Source organism: Cyprinodon tularosa, unplaced genomic scaffold, assembly GCF_016077235.1.
Source record: "Cyprinodon tularosa strain WSP-4 unplaced genomic scaffold, ASM1607723v1 ctg543, whole genome shotgun sequence".
NCBI classification, from domain to species: domain Eukaryota; kingdom Metazoa; phylum Chordata; class Actinopteri; order Cyprinodontiformes; family Cyprinodontidae; genus Cyprinodon; species Cyprinodon tularosa.
The window spans coordinates 841,522-855,775 of record NW_024039278.1 but is presented as its reverse complement, the minus strand read 5'-3'; the positions used below and the strand labels follow the sequence as shown (position 1 = coordinate 855,775).

At 35.7% G+C, this 14,254-nt stretch overlaps 1 protein-coding gene and 1 long non-coding RNA gene across 3 annotated transcripts in view; one reads left to right on the top strand and one right to left on the bottom strand.

Annotated features, from left to right (window-relative positions):
* Nucleotides 1-13,613, top strand: part of LOC119796324 (protein kinase C-binding protein NELL1-like) — a 321,529-nt gene extending 307,916 nt beyond the window's left edge. Inside the window, exons 18-20 of the mRNA XM_038304828.1 lie at nucleotides 9,891-10,067; nucleotides 10,285-10,509; nucleotides 12,950-13,613. Coding sequence (XP_038160756.1) covers nucleotides 9,891-10,067; nucleotides 10,285-10,509; nucleotides 12,950-13,000 — 453 coding nt within the window. The 3' untranslated portion in view covers nucleotides 13,001-13,613. The remainder of the gene's footprint in view (nucleotides 1-9,890; nucleotides 10,068-10,284; nucleotides 10,510-12,949) is intronic.
* LOC119796326 lies at nucleotides 3,019-5,169 on the bottom strand. 2 transcript variants are annotated; one of them, XR_005282449.1, is made up of 4 exons: nucleotides 4,338-5,169; nucleotides 4,188-4,251; nucleotides 3,391-3,734; nucleotides 3,019-3,300 (listed from the first exon to the last, which is right to left on the bottom strand). It is a non-coding gene; the product is annotated as an uncharacterized LOC119796326 (long non-coding RNA). The 2 variants fall into 2 exon arrangements; XR_005282448.1 differs by having other exon boundaries at nucleotides 3,207-3,300; nucleotides 3,598-3,734; nucleotides 4,338-5,159.
* Nucleotides 13,614-14,254: the final 641 nt, after the last annotated feature.

The following is a 14,254-nucleotide window of genomic DNA, read 5'->3' as shown; positions in this document are numbered from 1 at the left end:
AAATCTTAGGTTTCAAATTTCTTTTAATAAAACATAAAGGATATTGTATTTAGGTTAGCTGTTAGTTTACTTAAAAACCATCAGTTTACGTTTATGTTTTTGTAGAGAGAGAGAGAGAGAGAGACTGATTTATTTCGTCATTTTGTATACGCGAGTGTATTTTTTTAAAGTCAGACCTTTAAAGGAATAGTACACCCAAAACATGATTAGCCTTCATTTTCTACTCACCCCCATGCTGAACAACACTCTGGAGTACTTTTTTGATATCTCAAATGCATCTGGAGATCTGGGAGGCTTCTTGCTGTCTGCTGACATTCAAATAATGGAGGTCTATGGTGACCGAGACAGAAAGGTCCATAAAAGTCCACAAAAAACGTGTCAATATTCCTCCATACTGCTCGTCCAATGTATTCCAAGTGTCCTGAGTGGGTAGCATCCAGAATTTACTCGAAACGAAGTCATTTAGAATGTTTTTAGAGCATACACAGTAGTGTATAGGATTTCCGGAAAGCGCGCACATGCGCGATCCCGACGCTACGGAAGCCGGCAGACCAAACCAGCGCATTCAGCACGGCAAAGAACTCATGCTCTTCCTCAACACTGAAGTCCTCAGACGTTTTTCTTTCGTTGTTTCTTTCTTTGCACAGGTAAATGGCACATTTCTTCTTCTACGCTTGCATTATTGGCAGAGCAGACGCTGAATGCGCACTTTCATCTGGTTTGGTCTGCCGGCTTCCGTAGCGACGTGAACGCGCATGTGCGCGCTTTCAGGAAATCCTATACACTACTGTTTATGCTCTAAAAACATTATAAATGACTTCGTTTCGAGTAAATTCTGGACGCTACCCACTCAGGACACTTGGAATACATTGGACGAGCAGTATGGAGGAATATTGACACGTTTTTTGTGGACTTTTATGGACCTTTCTGTCTCGGTCACCATAGACCTCCATTATTTGAATGTCAGCAGACAGCAAGAAGCCTCCCAGATCTCCAGATGCATTTGAGATATCAAAAAAGTACTCCAGAGTGTTGTTCAGCATGGGGGTGAGTAGAAAATGAAGGCTAATCATGTTTTGGGTGTACTATTCCTTTAATAATTTACTACTATTTTAAAAGTCGATAGTGCAGATTTGTTTTATTGTGAGTCACCAGGAAGTCAACACATTTGGAGGCACATATTTTCAGACAGGGTAAAAGTTTGGTGCTGCTGTTTTTTTAGAAAGAAAGAAAGAGAGAAAGAGAGAGAGAGAGAAAGAAAGAAAGAAAGAAAGAAAGAAAGAAAGAAAGAAAGAAAGAAAGAAAGAAAGAAAGAAAGAAAGAAAGAAAGAAAGAAAGAAAGAAAGAAAGAAAGAAAGAAAGAAAGAAAGAAAGAAAGAAAGAAAGAAAGAAAGAAAGAAAGAAAGAAAGAAAACACTCTGTTTGAAAGTTGCTGTTCTGATATCTCATAAAAGCTTACTGCACTTGCACATCCACCCTAATCACACTCAATCACTATATACAGCAAGGACTTTATAGTGAACTCAGTCAACCTAGCGTTCAGGCAGATGATCACTTCCCCGTTGTTCTACTGCGCAGTGCCTGTGCAATCTTTGTTATTAGTTGCCGCTGTCGGGTAGCAGCAGTCTATGGTGACAGCTGGATTTTGTGACAGCAAATCCCATAATGCTTTGCGAGGATAGCTCTCCTCCCTCTCTGGGATATATCAAGCAGTCTGGGATATATCAAGCATTCTGGGATATATCTGTCTCTTCTGAGGCCTTTCTTCTCTTCTCATACATTTCGTAGACACTTTTTCTTTTACGAAACTCTGCCATTTTCAAAGTACCACGTTGAGAAAGATGAGCTTCAATGGCTGTCTGAAACTGTACCTCACCACAGATATACGCCTGAAAGTGCGCTTCCGCAGATCAAGATAGCTAACAGGACTAGCACATAGGACGGCCTTACATAAAAATATCACCAGAATGATTGACAACTAGGATGACCACTTATTTAGATGATCCACCAGGAAATAAAAGATCATCCTCTATACCTTTAACCAATAATTCAATCTGGAAGATTCTTATAAGCTTCACCATTACAACTGATGATGTAACTGTTCCAGTCCCAGCCAATCTTCCTAGGACCACACCTCCTCCGAAGCCAATCATCTTTCAGAATCCCCCACAGTTTAAGTGGATCATTTCATTTCAAGTGGAACGCATTTTCACTCTGTTTGAGAGACAACCTTGACTCTGTGAAGTAAGCAAAATCTTGAAAACTTATGCAGGAAAGTGTTGTCATTTTCCCATATATAAGTATTCCCTGCTGAAAAATAAATGTGCTAAGTGTACTAAAATTTAGCATACTTTTGTGTACTTGAAGGCACACTAATCATTACTATACTTTAAGTGTGTTTATGATTAGTTAACTTGAAGGATGCTATTTTGGAACAACTAATTTTGTACTAAATATATTTTAATTGTAATTAAATTGTGGACAAGCTCAACTTGAAGTGTATTTAGTGTACTTTGATGTGCTAAAGTGGAACAACTTAAAGTATATTTTGTATACTTTAAGTATATGAGTTTATATGTACTAATATATGCTTAATTAGTCAAATTAAAGTGCACTATGGTTGTATTATAACTACATTAAAAATGATTTGTTAGTGTCTTAAAAATATATAAGCTTTATACTTTTAATATACTCTTACTGTGGTAATAATATGCTTAATTATACTGTTGGCTTATTCCAATTACTAAAAAAGCATACTTTGCAGTTAATAGTAAATATACTTTATCATTACATTGCTATACTACTTTCTACCTTGCACATTCTTGCAAATGTATTAACAGTATACTAAATGCTGAAAGACTTGTGGATATACTTCCGTGCAGATGAAAAAATATACTTTAATGTATTTGAAACATGTCCAAATTATAGTACATTACAAATAATATAACTTGTACTATCTCAGAATGTATAAACATTTACATATCGACGTTAACCATTTTCATTATAAAACTTACAACACATTTTCAAATATTGGTACTTTAGTACACTTTGTAGAAATATGTCAATTTCAGGCAGCAGACCTAAACATTACAAATAAACTTTAAAGAACGCAGAGGAATACTGAACAATGAAAAACAACATTCCTTATTATTGCACCCCTAAACCCTCCCACCATACAAAAACACGCCCACCACACATTATTTTCCTTTTTTTGGCTGAACTGCTCATTGTTACATTTTCGTCTGATGGCCGTGCGCACATCAGAGACACTTGTCTACGGAAACTCCAGAAGAACAGCGTCTGTTAACCAAACAGAGAGATACTGTAAATTCATAGTATTTTTGAGCAGTACATCAGAAAAGTCTGACAAATTGTATCAGTATGATATACCAGGGTCCATAAGTGCACCAGAAAAAAAAATTGTCCATTTCAGTTGAATTTAAATAAATCTGATGCATCAAGTGGTTTTATCAGATCTGATCAAAAAAATTAAACAAAGTAACAACAAAAATTGTCAGAGATCTCAGAAAAGAAAAAAATTATGAATCCGCAGAAAGAAAGGGAAGAAAAATCCTTAAGTTTCCTTGTTTTTCCTACCACCCTCCAGGGAACCGGATGGCATTCACATTGGGAACATTCTGCATCAACATCTCTGGTGGAGTCTAGTCCAGTCCATACAATGAACTGCTCAGCTGTAACAGCAGATTCTGCAACTATGTAAAAAAAAAAACAGCCTGCACACAAATGTGCAGAGCAATTACTTCAATTGGAAAATAAATCATGTAATCACCATAATATAAATTGGTTTTTACCACATTTATACAGACAAAAATATAAAGTAAAATTATCAATTTACATGTGGTTCACTGTCTAAGAAATCATTATGGTCAGTAGTCAATACTTGTATCTGGAAAAAACAATCCAGGACACCTATGAAGGGTTAATTTTACGTTAACCCCTTGTGGGGGTTTTACAGCAACATCACACAAGATGTAGCTAGCTTGAAAGTGCATTTTCTTTTTTAGAAGAGCACATGGGGGGTGTGTTAGCCTCCTTCTCACTGTGCTAATGCATTCAATAAATCAAAAGAGCTAGTAAAATTACATATATTACAAAACATTATATCCTGACTGGTTTTACATCTCAAAAAATATATATATTTCATTCACAGGTTCATGTGAACTCACCAGGATATTCTTCAACACAATAATACAGCAAATCTTCCTGCTCAACCGATTACATCTCCTGTTTCTACAATACAAATATAATAATCAAAATCGCGTTTTATACAGATATCTTAAGATTTCAAAACCAAATGGGAATGTTTTGAAAGTTACCTCTCTCCATGCAGACCAAGGCCTTAAAAGAAAAGCACGCTAGCTCTGAGCAGGGAGGAGCCGTGACTAACTGCTGTGCAGGTGTGGTGCATTCAAAGTCTATGGGAATTCTGATATCAGTACTGAACCAAAAACTCCCCAAGACTAAAATTCTTGGGGAGCTACTACTTTACAGACATCAAGGCCAAACAACCTCCACATATCACTCCTATATGCATGAAGTGCTGTCAGCGACTTTTAAATATGTGCACTCACCAATTGGTCTTGTTTGCAGTAGCCCTGCTTTGATCCATTAAACAATACTAATGAAATGTTCTTTTTTGAACACTTGAGACAATTGTAATGTGTTAAGTTTATTTCTTTTGCATTTGGCCAGTATTAACTTTTCTGTTGCAATGTGGGTTATGCTATTTGTTAGATCATAATGTAGCACTGCACCAGCTTTAAACCACTTGCTTTTCAGCAGAACACACATTTTTGTGCACCTGTACTTTTGAAGTGAACATTTAGTGTTTTGTTCAATGTGGTTTTGTGTGTAAGATGTATTGTATCATATTTCTTTTTCAAAACTTATTAAACATTACATAACAACTGCAATAATTGCTATCTGTGTACTTTACACACAGCACAAAATTGCATAATAGGGTTTAAGTGCATTTTTGTAGTTATACTATTGAACACTTTCCAAAAGAATTACCTGAAGTACAAGCGTATATAACTTCACTTCATAATTAGATTCAAATGTAACTTAAAATGCACTCAAACTTAATATTACAGTGTCGATATTAAAATGTGTACTTTTAAAATATGCTTTCAATGTACGTTACAATGACAACTTTGAGCATACAATTTAAAATATAGCAAAAATATATGTAAAAACAAATTTAAAATAAGTACACTTTAGAAATTACACATAACTTTCACTTAAAGTATACTTTTTTAATAATATATTTCTATAAAGTGTAACATAGTGTAATTATGTTAAAGTGTGTTAAAAGTATTAGCATGAAAGCGTAATGTTAGTATACTTTTTATATATTTACAAAAAGTACAATTTGTCTAAGTACATTTTCAGTAAACTATAGGAAATATGAATATACTTGAAATACAATAAAGCACATTTTTTTTTTACCAGGGTTAATTTGGTTTCTTTAACAGAGGTAGCTACAAGTTTAACTCTTCCTAGTTGAAATGTATAGAATTCTAATTAATATATGTATTTTTCCAGTACAATTTATATCTTCATTCTGCACCATTCTAAATATTCTGTGGAGTTTTATTTTTCAGAAATGTATTGTTTGGATGAAAAAGGTGCAGCTTTTTGACCCTTTAATCTTTGGATTTTCACATTGTTGTCAATGTAAAAAAGACTGCTGGTCAGATTTTGAAGTCTGGCTTTGTTTAAGATATTTAGCCTAACTTAAAGGTATACAGGATGATCTTTTATTTCCAGGTGGATCATCTAAATAAGTGCTTCTCCTAATTGTCAATCATTCTTGTAATATGTTTATGTAAGGCGGTCCTCATGCTCGTCCCCATTTTCACTTACCGGTGGTGAGTCTGACATAATGGAAAAATTGCAAATCTTCTTTTAGAAACTAAGTTTGTATGAATGATGCTAATAACTTTTAAACAGAGAGTGCACGAGGAGAAATGAGCTAGTGCATGCTCTTGTATGCATTTAATAGACGTCCCTCTTAGGAGTGGGTACCAGGTTGTGCATGTAATTTTTTTTTTAAGTGGAGAGGGCAGGTCTTTAAAAAAATTCGTGAAAAATCCTCCACAACACCTTTAAAACTGGAATGAACTGTTATATTCTCGTTTACTATTCAATTTTAAGTTAAGAAATGTTGACTTAGATATTAAATAAGAAAAGCAAAGTTAATCTATATCAATTGACTGAACATTAAGCACCATTGGATCTTATAGTGTGTTTTTCTTTTTTCCTTCTTTATGAAGAAACTTTTAATTCTACTGTGCTACTCTCAGCATGGTGGTTCTTGGACACCAAGTACATAAGACAAATTTGTCATAGAGCTCTGCTATAGATTGTAAGTGTTAAACAAAAAAGCTCATATTCCTTATATCACTTTACTAAACATTAGCTTGTAGAAGTATTTAGCACTTGAACTTTTATAACTTTTTGTCTTAACACAATTCTAAGCCTCTGTGTATTTTTATTTTTATTTCAATATTATCATCTATCACGGTGTAGTTTATACCGTAATTCTAAGGTTGCGATTTAGACCTTAGAGTATTTACACTTTAGAGTATTTATCCTCAGCTTGAACTATTTAGCAAAAAAGAATAAAAAACGTGTCATTTCCTTAATGTACAAAGCTAATAGACAAATAAAAAAAACGTCGCTGGTGTAACTGCAGACATGTCAGTTTATTAAGGAAGAGTATTGTCAGGGAGGCCAAATGGATCTAAATGGCAAACTTCTGTAAAAACCTATGCAAAGTAATTACAGGTGCTGGTCATAAAATTAGAATATCATGAAAAAGTAGATTGATTTCAGTAATTCCATTTAAAAAGTGAAACTTGTATATTATATTCATACATTACATACAAACTCATATATTTCAGATGTTTATTTTGTTTAATTTTGATGATTACAAATGACAACAAATGAAAATCTCAAATTCATCATATCAGAAAATTAGAATATTGTGAAAAGGTTCAAAATTGATGGCCCCTGGTGCCACACTCTAATCAGCTAATTAACTCAAACCACCTGCAAAAGCCTTTAAATGGTCTTTCAGTCTAGTTCTATAGGCTACACAATCATGGGGAAGACTGCTGACTTGACAGTTGTCCAAAAGACGACCATCGACACCTTGCACAAGGAGGGCAAGACACAAAAGGTCATCGCTAAAGAGGCTGGCTGTTCACAGAGCTCAGTGTCCAAGCACATTAATAGAGAGGCGAAGGGAAGGAAAAGATGTGGTCGAAAAAAGTGTACAAGCAAGAGAGATAACCGCACCCTGGAGAGGATTGTGAAACAAAACCCATTCAAAAATGTGGGGGAGATTCACAAAGAGTGGATTGCAGCTGGAGTGAGTGCTTCAAGAACCACCACACACAGACGTATGAAAGACATGGGTTTCTGCTGTCGCATTCCTTGTGTCAAGCCACTCTTGAACCACAGACAGCGTCAGAAGCGTCTTGCCTGGGCTAAAGAGAAACAGGACTGGACTGCTGGTGAGTGGTCCAAAGTCATGTTCTCTGATGAAAGTAAATTTTGCATTTCCTTTGGAAATCAAGGTCCCAGAGTCTGGAGGAAAAGAAGAGAGGCACTTCATCCACGTTGCTTGAAGTCCAGTGTAAAGTTTCCACAGTCAGTGATGGTTTGGGGTGCCATGTCATCTGCTGGTGTTGGTCCATTGTGTTTTCTGAGGTCCAGGGTCAACGCAGCCACATACCAGGAAGTTTTAGAGCACTTCATGCTTCCTGCAGCTGACCAACTTTTTGGAGATGCAGATTTCATTTTCCAACAGGACTTGGCACCTGCACACAGTGCCAAAGCTACCAGTACCTGGTTGAAGGACCATGGTATCCCTGTTCTTAATTGGCCAGCAAACTCTCCTGACCTTAACCCCATAGAAAATCTATGGGGTATTGTGAAGAAGAAGATGCAATACACCAGACCCAACAATTCAGAAGAGCTAAAAGCCACTATTAGAGCAACCTGGGCTATCATAACACCTGAGCAGTGCCACAGACTGATCGACTCCATGCCACGCCGCATTGCTGCAGTAATACAGGCCAAAGGAGGCCCAACTAAATACTGAGTGCTGTACATGCTCATACTTTTCATGTTCATACTTTTCAGTTGGCCAACATTTCTATAAATCCTTTGTTTTTATTGGTCTTCAGTAATATTCTAATTTTCTGATATGATGAATTTGAGATTTTCATTTGTTGTCATTTGTAATCATCAAAATTAAACAAAATAAACATCTGAAATATATGAGTTTGTATGTAATGTATGAATATAATATACAAGTTTCACTTTTTAAATGGAATTACTGAAATCAATCTACTTTTTCATGATATTCTAATTTTATGACCAGCACCTGTATAATGAGAATAAAATGAAGGCAGGTTGATACAATTTCAATATGTTCCAAAGAGCAAAGACAGCAAGATGACACCGATGTCAAACTTTTAACAGAGTAAAGAGAGCTACACAATATGCACACTATATTATTTTACATATCCAATATTCACTTCATTATAATTTTATAGACTACTTCCTCTGTCCCAAGAAATTCAAATAAAATATACTTTTAGAATCAAGAGGAGAAATAAAAAAAAAAAATAGGTTGAACGGTTTAGATATTTTCTTAATTTTAAAATTGATTTTTAAAACTTTTAAATAGGACACTCTAAGACCCTAGGATGTAATATATTCATTAAGTTTAGCATGCAAAAAAACGACAACTTGTAAAATAAAATCTTTAAAAGACCTTAGGCTAAAAAAAATAACTAAATAAAAGAAAATTACCAAAATGATCAAATAGATAATTCTGGATTTTTTTTTTTTTTATCCTTACTTATTAAGGTTGTTGTGGACAAGTGTTGGCACAATTTTCGCCAACACAGCTATACAGGCTTTATATGCAGGAAGTCTCACTTCTCTAAGTGTTCCACTAAGAGGTGCTTTCCATATATGGTCAGGGCTCTAACTGTAAAGACCAAGGCCATCAGAAATGGCACCACGTAACAGAGCAGTCACCATAGCAGGGCAATATGGATCCATAAAACCCTCACCCTGTCCTGGCCTTTTAATGACATGCAAAGTGTTTTTAGGGCCATCGTACATTTTCTAACGGCCTTTTTATGTAACAGTTTTACATCTATGTAACAAAATCTTCCTGGTGCCAGACAGGGCCTGCTGTGCGCAGTAAAATGGATCATAAAATGTTCTTTTTCCAGGTAAAGCCGGACAGTTGTAGCCGGCGACTCAGGGACAAATGAAAGTTGAAGTTCAGAATGATTTAGATGCTTTTGACATACATAAAAAAAAAGTAAAAAATTTTTTATGTAGTTTATTATTTTGAAAAATCCATTCATCCCTTTTCTGTTATGCTTAATCCCAATTGGGACCGCAAGGTGTGGTACACCCTGGAGAGGTCGGCAGTCCATCACAGGGCAAAACGGAGACAAACAGGACAAACAACCATTGATACACACTCACACTTGGAGAATTTAGAGAAGCCAATTAACCTGTCATGTTTTTGGACTGAGGGAGGAAGCCGGAGTACCTGGAGAGACCCCACACATGCTCGCGGGAGAACATGCTAACTCAATGCAGAAAGACCCCAGGCCGGGAATCGAACCCAAAACCTTCTTGTAGTAGCTCATTTTGACAAATTTACATATAAATCTATTTCTATGTAGATTTTACTCATTAATTAGTTTAAAGAGTCCAAGTACTTTATTTTTGGTCATTTATTTTCAGTTTCATATTGTATGTTATTATCTGCCATGTGTTGCATTCAGAACTGTATTAATATGGATGTTACCACTATAACCCTTGTTGCACAGGATGGACAGACCTTTTGCAGGAGGAGACCCTGTGACTGTGCAGACCCACATGAGGACCTGTTTTGCTGTCGTAGTTGTGACAACAGGCCGAGCAGTCAGTGTCTGGACCAGAGCGGACGAACGCTGTACCGCAGTGGAGCGTCTTGGCTGTACGGTTGCCAGCAGTGTCGCTGCTTGGTGTGTATATAAGACAACATGTATATGATATACAGAACATATTAAGGTTCTGAATGTGTGCATCTTTCATTTAAATATATAAGAAATATATATCCTGATATCATTCACTAATATTCTGTTCATCTGTCTGTGAAGGCTAAGATAATTGGCTCATTTCTGATAGAAGAATGTCGTTTTATCTTTTTCCTTTCTTTTAAACTTGTCCGTATCTCTGCAGGAAGGGGAGGTTGATTGCTGGCCTTTAGTTTGTCCCGTATTATTGTGCGAGTACACGGCAGTGGCAGAGGGGGAATGTTGCCCACGCTGTGTCACAGACCCCTGCTTGGCTGACAACCTGTCCTACGACATTCGGCAGACATGCATGGACCCCGCAGGTGTCACTCGCCTCAGTGGGGACACATGGCTTATGCCCAAGTCACCCTGCACTGTCTGCAAGTGTAAGGTAGGTCAATGCATCAGCAATTACCATGCAGCTCCTTTTCAAACCCAAAAAACAAATACGTTTTAAAGGATGACAAGGTTTTTACAACTTATAATCCTTCTGAATGTGATACATTTTAAAGTTAAACTTGTTTTAGTAATGCTGCCAAACAGATCTGCCCCCTGCCACATAATGACTACATTACAAACAATTTCCATTTAACTACGTTCAGTTATTTTCCTGTTCACATAAAGCAAAGCCATTATACCCTAGCCACTTGCTTACTTCTGTGCTTACTGTGTTGTTATAAATTATTCTGTGTTAAAAGAGCGGAGTAGTCAATGTGTCTCATTGCCATTTGAGAGGGAAAAAGCTACTAATGTCAAGCTAGAGCCAATATTGCTCTATTTAGCAAGATAAAATGTCTTCATATAACGATAAACTAAACTGAGTGTGAAACAGTTTTTCTATTAAGTATTGAATATTTTTTCCTCTAGAGAAAAAAAAAATCTAGTTTTGTATATACTGTACAAGCGCTTTTAATTTTTTCTCAGTTTTGTATTAAGAATAACATACAGATTTCCGCATTCACTACAACTAAAGTTGAAAAGGCAAAGTAATCTTCACATGCTGAACCAAAATAACACAAAAAACTAATTAATAAATCAGAAAATAGTCAAGATCTATTCTTAATTCTATTCCCTCCACTACATAATTTTAGTTCCATAAAATTTGTCTGCTTTGAATCCTATAAGAATTTTATTTTGTTCAAACATTAGAAAACATAAATACACAGGGATGCTCTCTGCTTTTTAGGTCTGAAAATACATTGACATAATTCATTTTTTTCCAGTCACTTCTTGTTTTTTGTTGCAGATAACTGTTTTAGATTAGATTTAGATAAAAACAAATCTTAACAAATCTTAAAATCTTAACTGAACTTGTTTAACATACATCTTGGATGCATAGCCATCTTTGTCGACTCAAAGACTAAATGATTTGCATACCTTCAAATTACCAAGAAAAAATCTGGAGGCTATCATCCGTACTCTCAAGGCATACTTGTCTGTTCTTAAGGGCTATACTGAAAAGGCATTCAGGTTTTATGAAAAGATTCTTGCAACCTCTCAGGAGTCTTTGTCAGTTCTGAGGGCTTTCACAAAAGCACCTTGTAGTTGGAGCGCTGCTGTATTCAAGCACATGGAGGCTCATTTTAAGTAGAACATTCTGAGTCAGATGCAAATCAATGGCCCACCTGTAAGTGTCCTTGGTCTTTGTTTGGTGTGACTAAAAACTAAAATTATAATTTCTATATAACTTTAAAACTTTGCTTGGATGTTTCATGTACAAGTCAAAATACCTAAATACTTTTTTTTACACAGTCATTTCATTCTTACAGTAGTTATCTTATTTCTTACTCTTTAAGTCTATAAATATAGATATCGTCTTTGCCATCTACTTACAGTAAAGAGATAGACCAGTTTGGTGTTACTTATAACCCCTCTTGCAACTTCATAATTTCTTCCTCTAAAACACTGCATTGAAAGGCAGAAATCAGTCTCTTTAAATAAAGGCTATTGATTGAATAGGAAATGCAACTTAAAGGAATAAAAAAAATATCCTCTGTTTAATATTTCCAAAAAATCAAGGAATACAAATACTTTAAAAGTAAAGAAAGGGGCCCGATTTAAGATATCAACCAAGAAAACCTAACTAGGGATTACCTGCAAACATTCTCCTGATAATGAACTAAAAATGCAAAGAAGATTAGCCCACTAAATACTAAGTCAAACACGCATAACTAAAATTAGGATACAAATTCAAGCCAACATATGATAACTACACAGCAAATGGTAAAACTAAAGCACAAAACAAAATACAAAGATTTTTACCAATCATTAAAATGGAGTCCTTTGCTTCCATCAGACAGACGTACTTCTCCACTGCCTAGTGTTCCATTAGAAAAAGATCTTCATCCATTTCTTTCAATCTCAGCAAAGAAGGAAGATCTTTAATGATCCAGAAAACATGGGCTGTTTACTAAATGTCAGCAAAGGACAGCTATAAACTAGTGTGCTGGTATGAAAGAAACTATTCAGTTTATACTAACACAGAGAAATCACAGAAGAAACCCCAACATTGTCTTTTGAATAAATTTGAACACAACATAATACTTTTATGACCAATGGTATTGTGTTTGTCTCAACCTTGGATAAGTGGATAATTGATATTAATGCTCATCATAGAATCCCAGCAGTTCAGGCAATGGGATGTGTTCTCCATCTACAAGGCTGTTGATGTTAAATTCGGAGTTACCATCTCCATAATATAAAAAATTTAGTCTTCTTAGGTAGCAATACTTCACTGTCTTTACTTAATAATAAACATGTATAATGAATAGCAAGTATGCATTATTTAATGCCCTTTCTACTGTCTTGTCTTGTCATGCTGTGTTGTTCAGAACGGGAAGGTGTGTTGCTCTGTGGATCTCGACTGCCTTCAGAACAACTGATACCCTTCCCTTTTCTCCTCCTCTCACAACGGGACTGTCACACGGCCTCCTCCATCAGACAAATTTCCCTCTGGATTCATAAGAGAGACTCGCACAAGAACAAGTGCATGACAGTGTGTGCACAGGAAACACACACCGGACAGACTTTGGGTGTCGAAGTGGCACCTTTGCGCCACAAATCTGATGATGAGCAGCGAGCAAGTATGTGTGACTCAGGAGAAGACTGAGGTCATCGTCACGCTAAGTCAGTGTGTAGTGTTTGTGTCTTTCTGTTTGTCTTTTTTCTTTTTTTTTACTTTAATGTCTTAAGAAAATGCGTGCAAACTTAACCAACCAAACAAGGGCACCAGCTGATCACATGCTTTAGTGCTCCATCCCTCTATATTTCCTGATTATTGGCTCACTTTCACTTGGTCATCTTAAGAAAGATGTCACAAAACGTATATTACTGTTGTAACAAAAACAATCCGTTAATTTTCAATCTTTTGTCTTAGAGAAAAGGTGTTGTTTTAGTACAAAATAATATTACATAGGATCAGTCCAGCACTAAGATTTCCTGCTGATGGCTTTCCAAATTGGGAAATATTCTTGCTACTGTTTTATGCAAAGTAATAAAAAAAAACACTTTAGACATTGCTTAACTTCTTTTAAAAACATAAAAAGATTGTGATATGGAGGTCAAAACTTCCTCATACACCCATAGTCTCCATTCTCAGATTTTTTTGTTCCATCTTTCCATCTTAGTAAATGTATTTCTTGTATTGCACACATATTTTTTCCTCCTGCAATTTCCTTTTTTTTTTTTTGGTTGGCAGCTCCACATTACAGTGTGGAAATAACTGAATAAATAAAGTAGTTTAAGAGCTTTTTCTTTTTATAAAGTTATATATTTTGACCATGCATTTTGTGTTTTAGTCAATATTCCTTTGAATAAGCTTAAAAGTGTTACTCAGTTATCTACTGATAATAGGTATAATGTATTAGTGCCCTAACAGGTGATGGTGAACATTGAGATCTGTTCACTTAATGTTAATGAAAAGCCAAAATCAGAACAGGGCTCCTTCCTCAAAGTTTTAACCCTTCGTACTGTGGCATAGTTTCCTTATTCCTTCACATTTCTGCCTCAAATATCTTCCACCAGGATCACTGTCATCTCTCTTGGATGACGATGATGAGCAGATGCTAACATTTGACCAAAAAACTCTCATTATCAAGACAGTGTGATGTATCACAACCACTTCTTTCAAGTCGGAA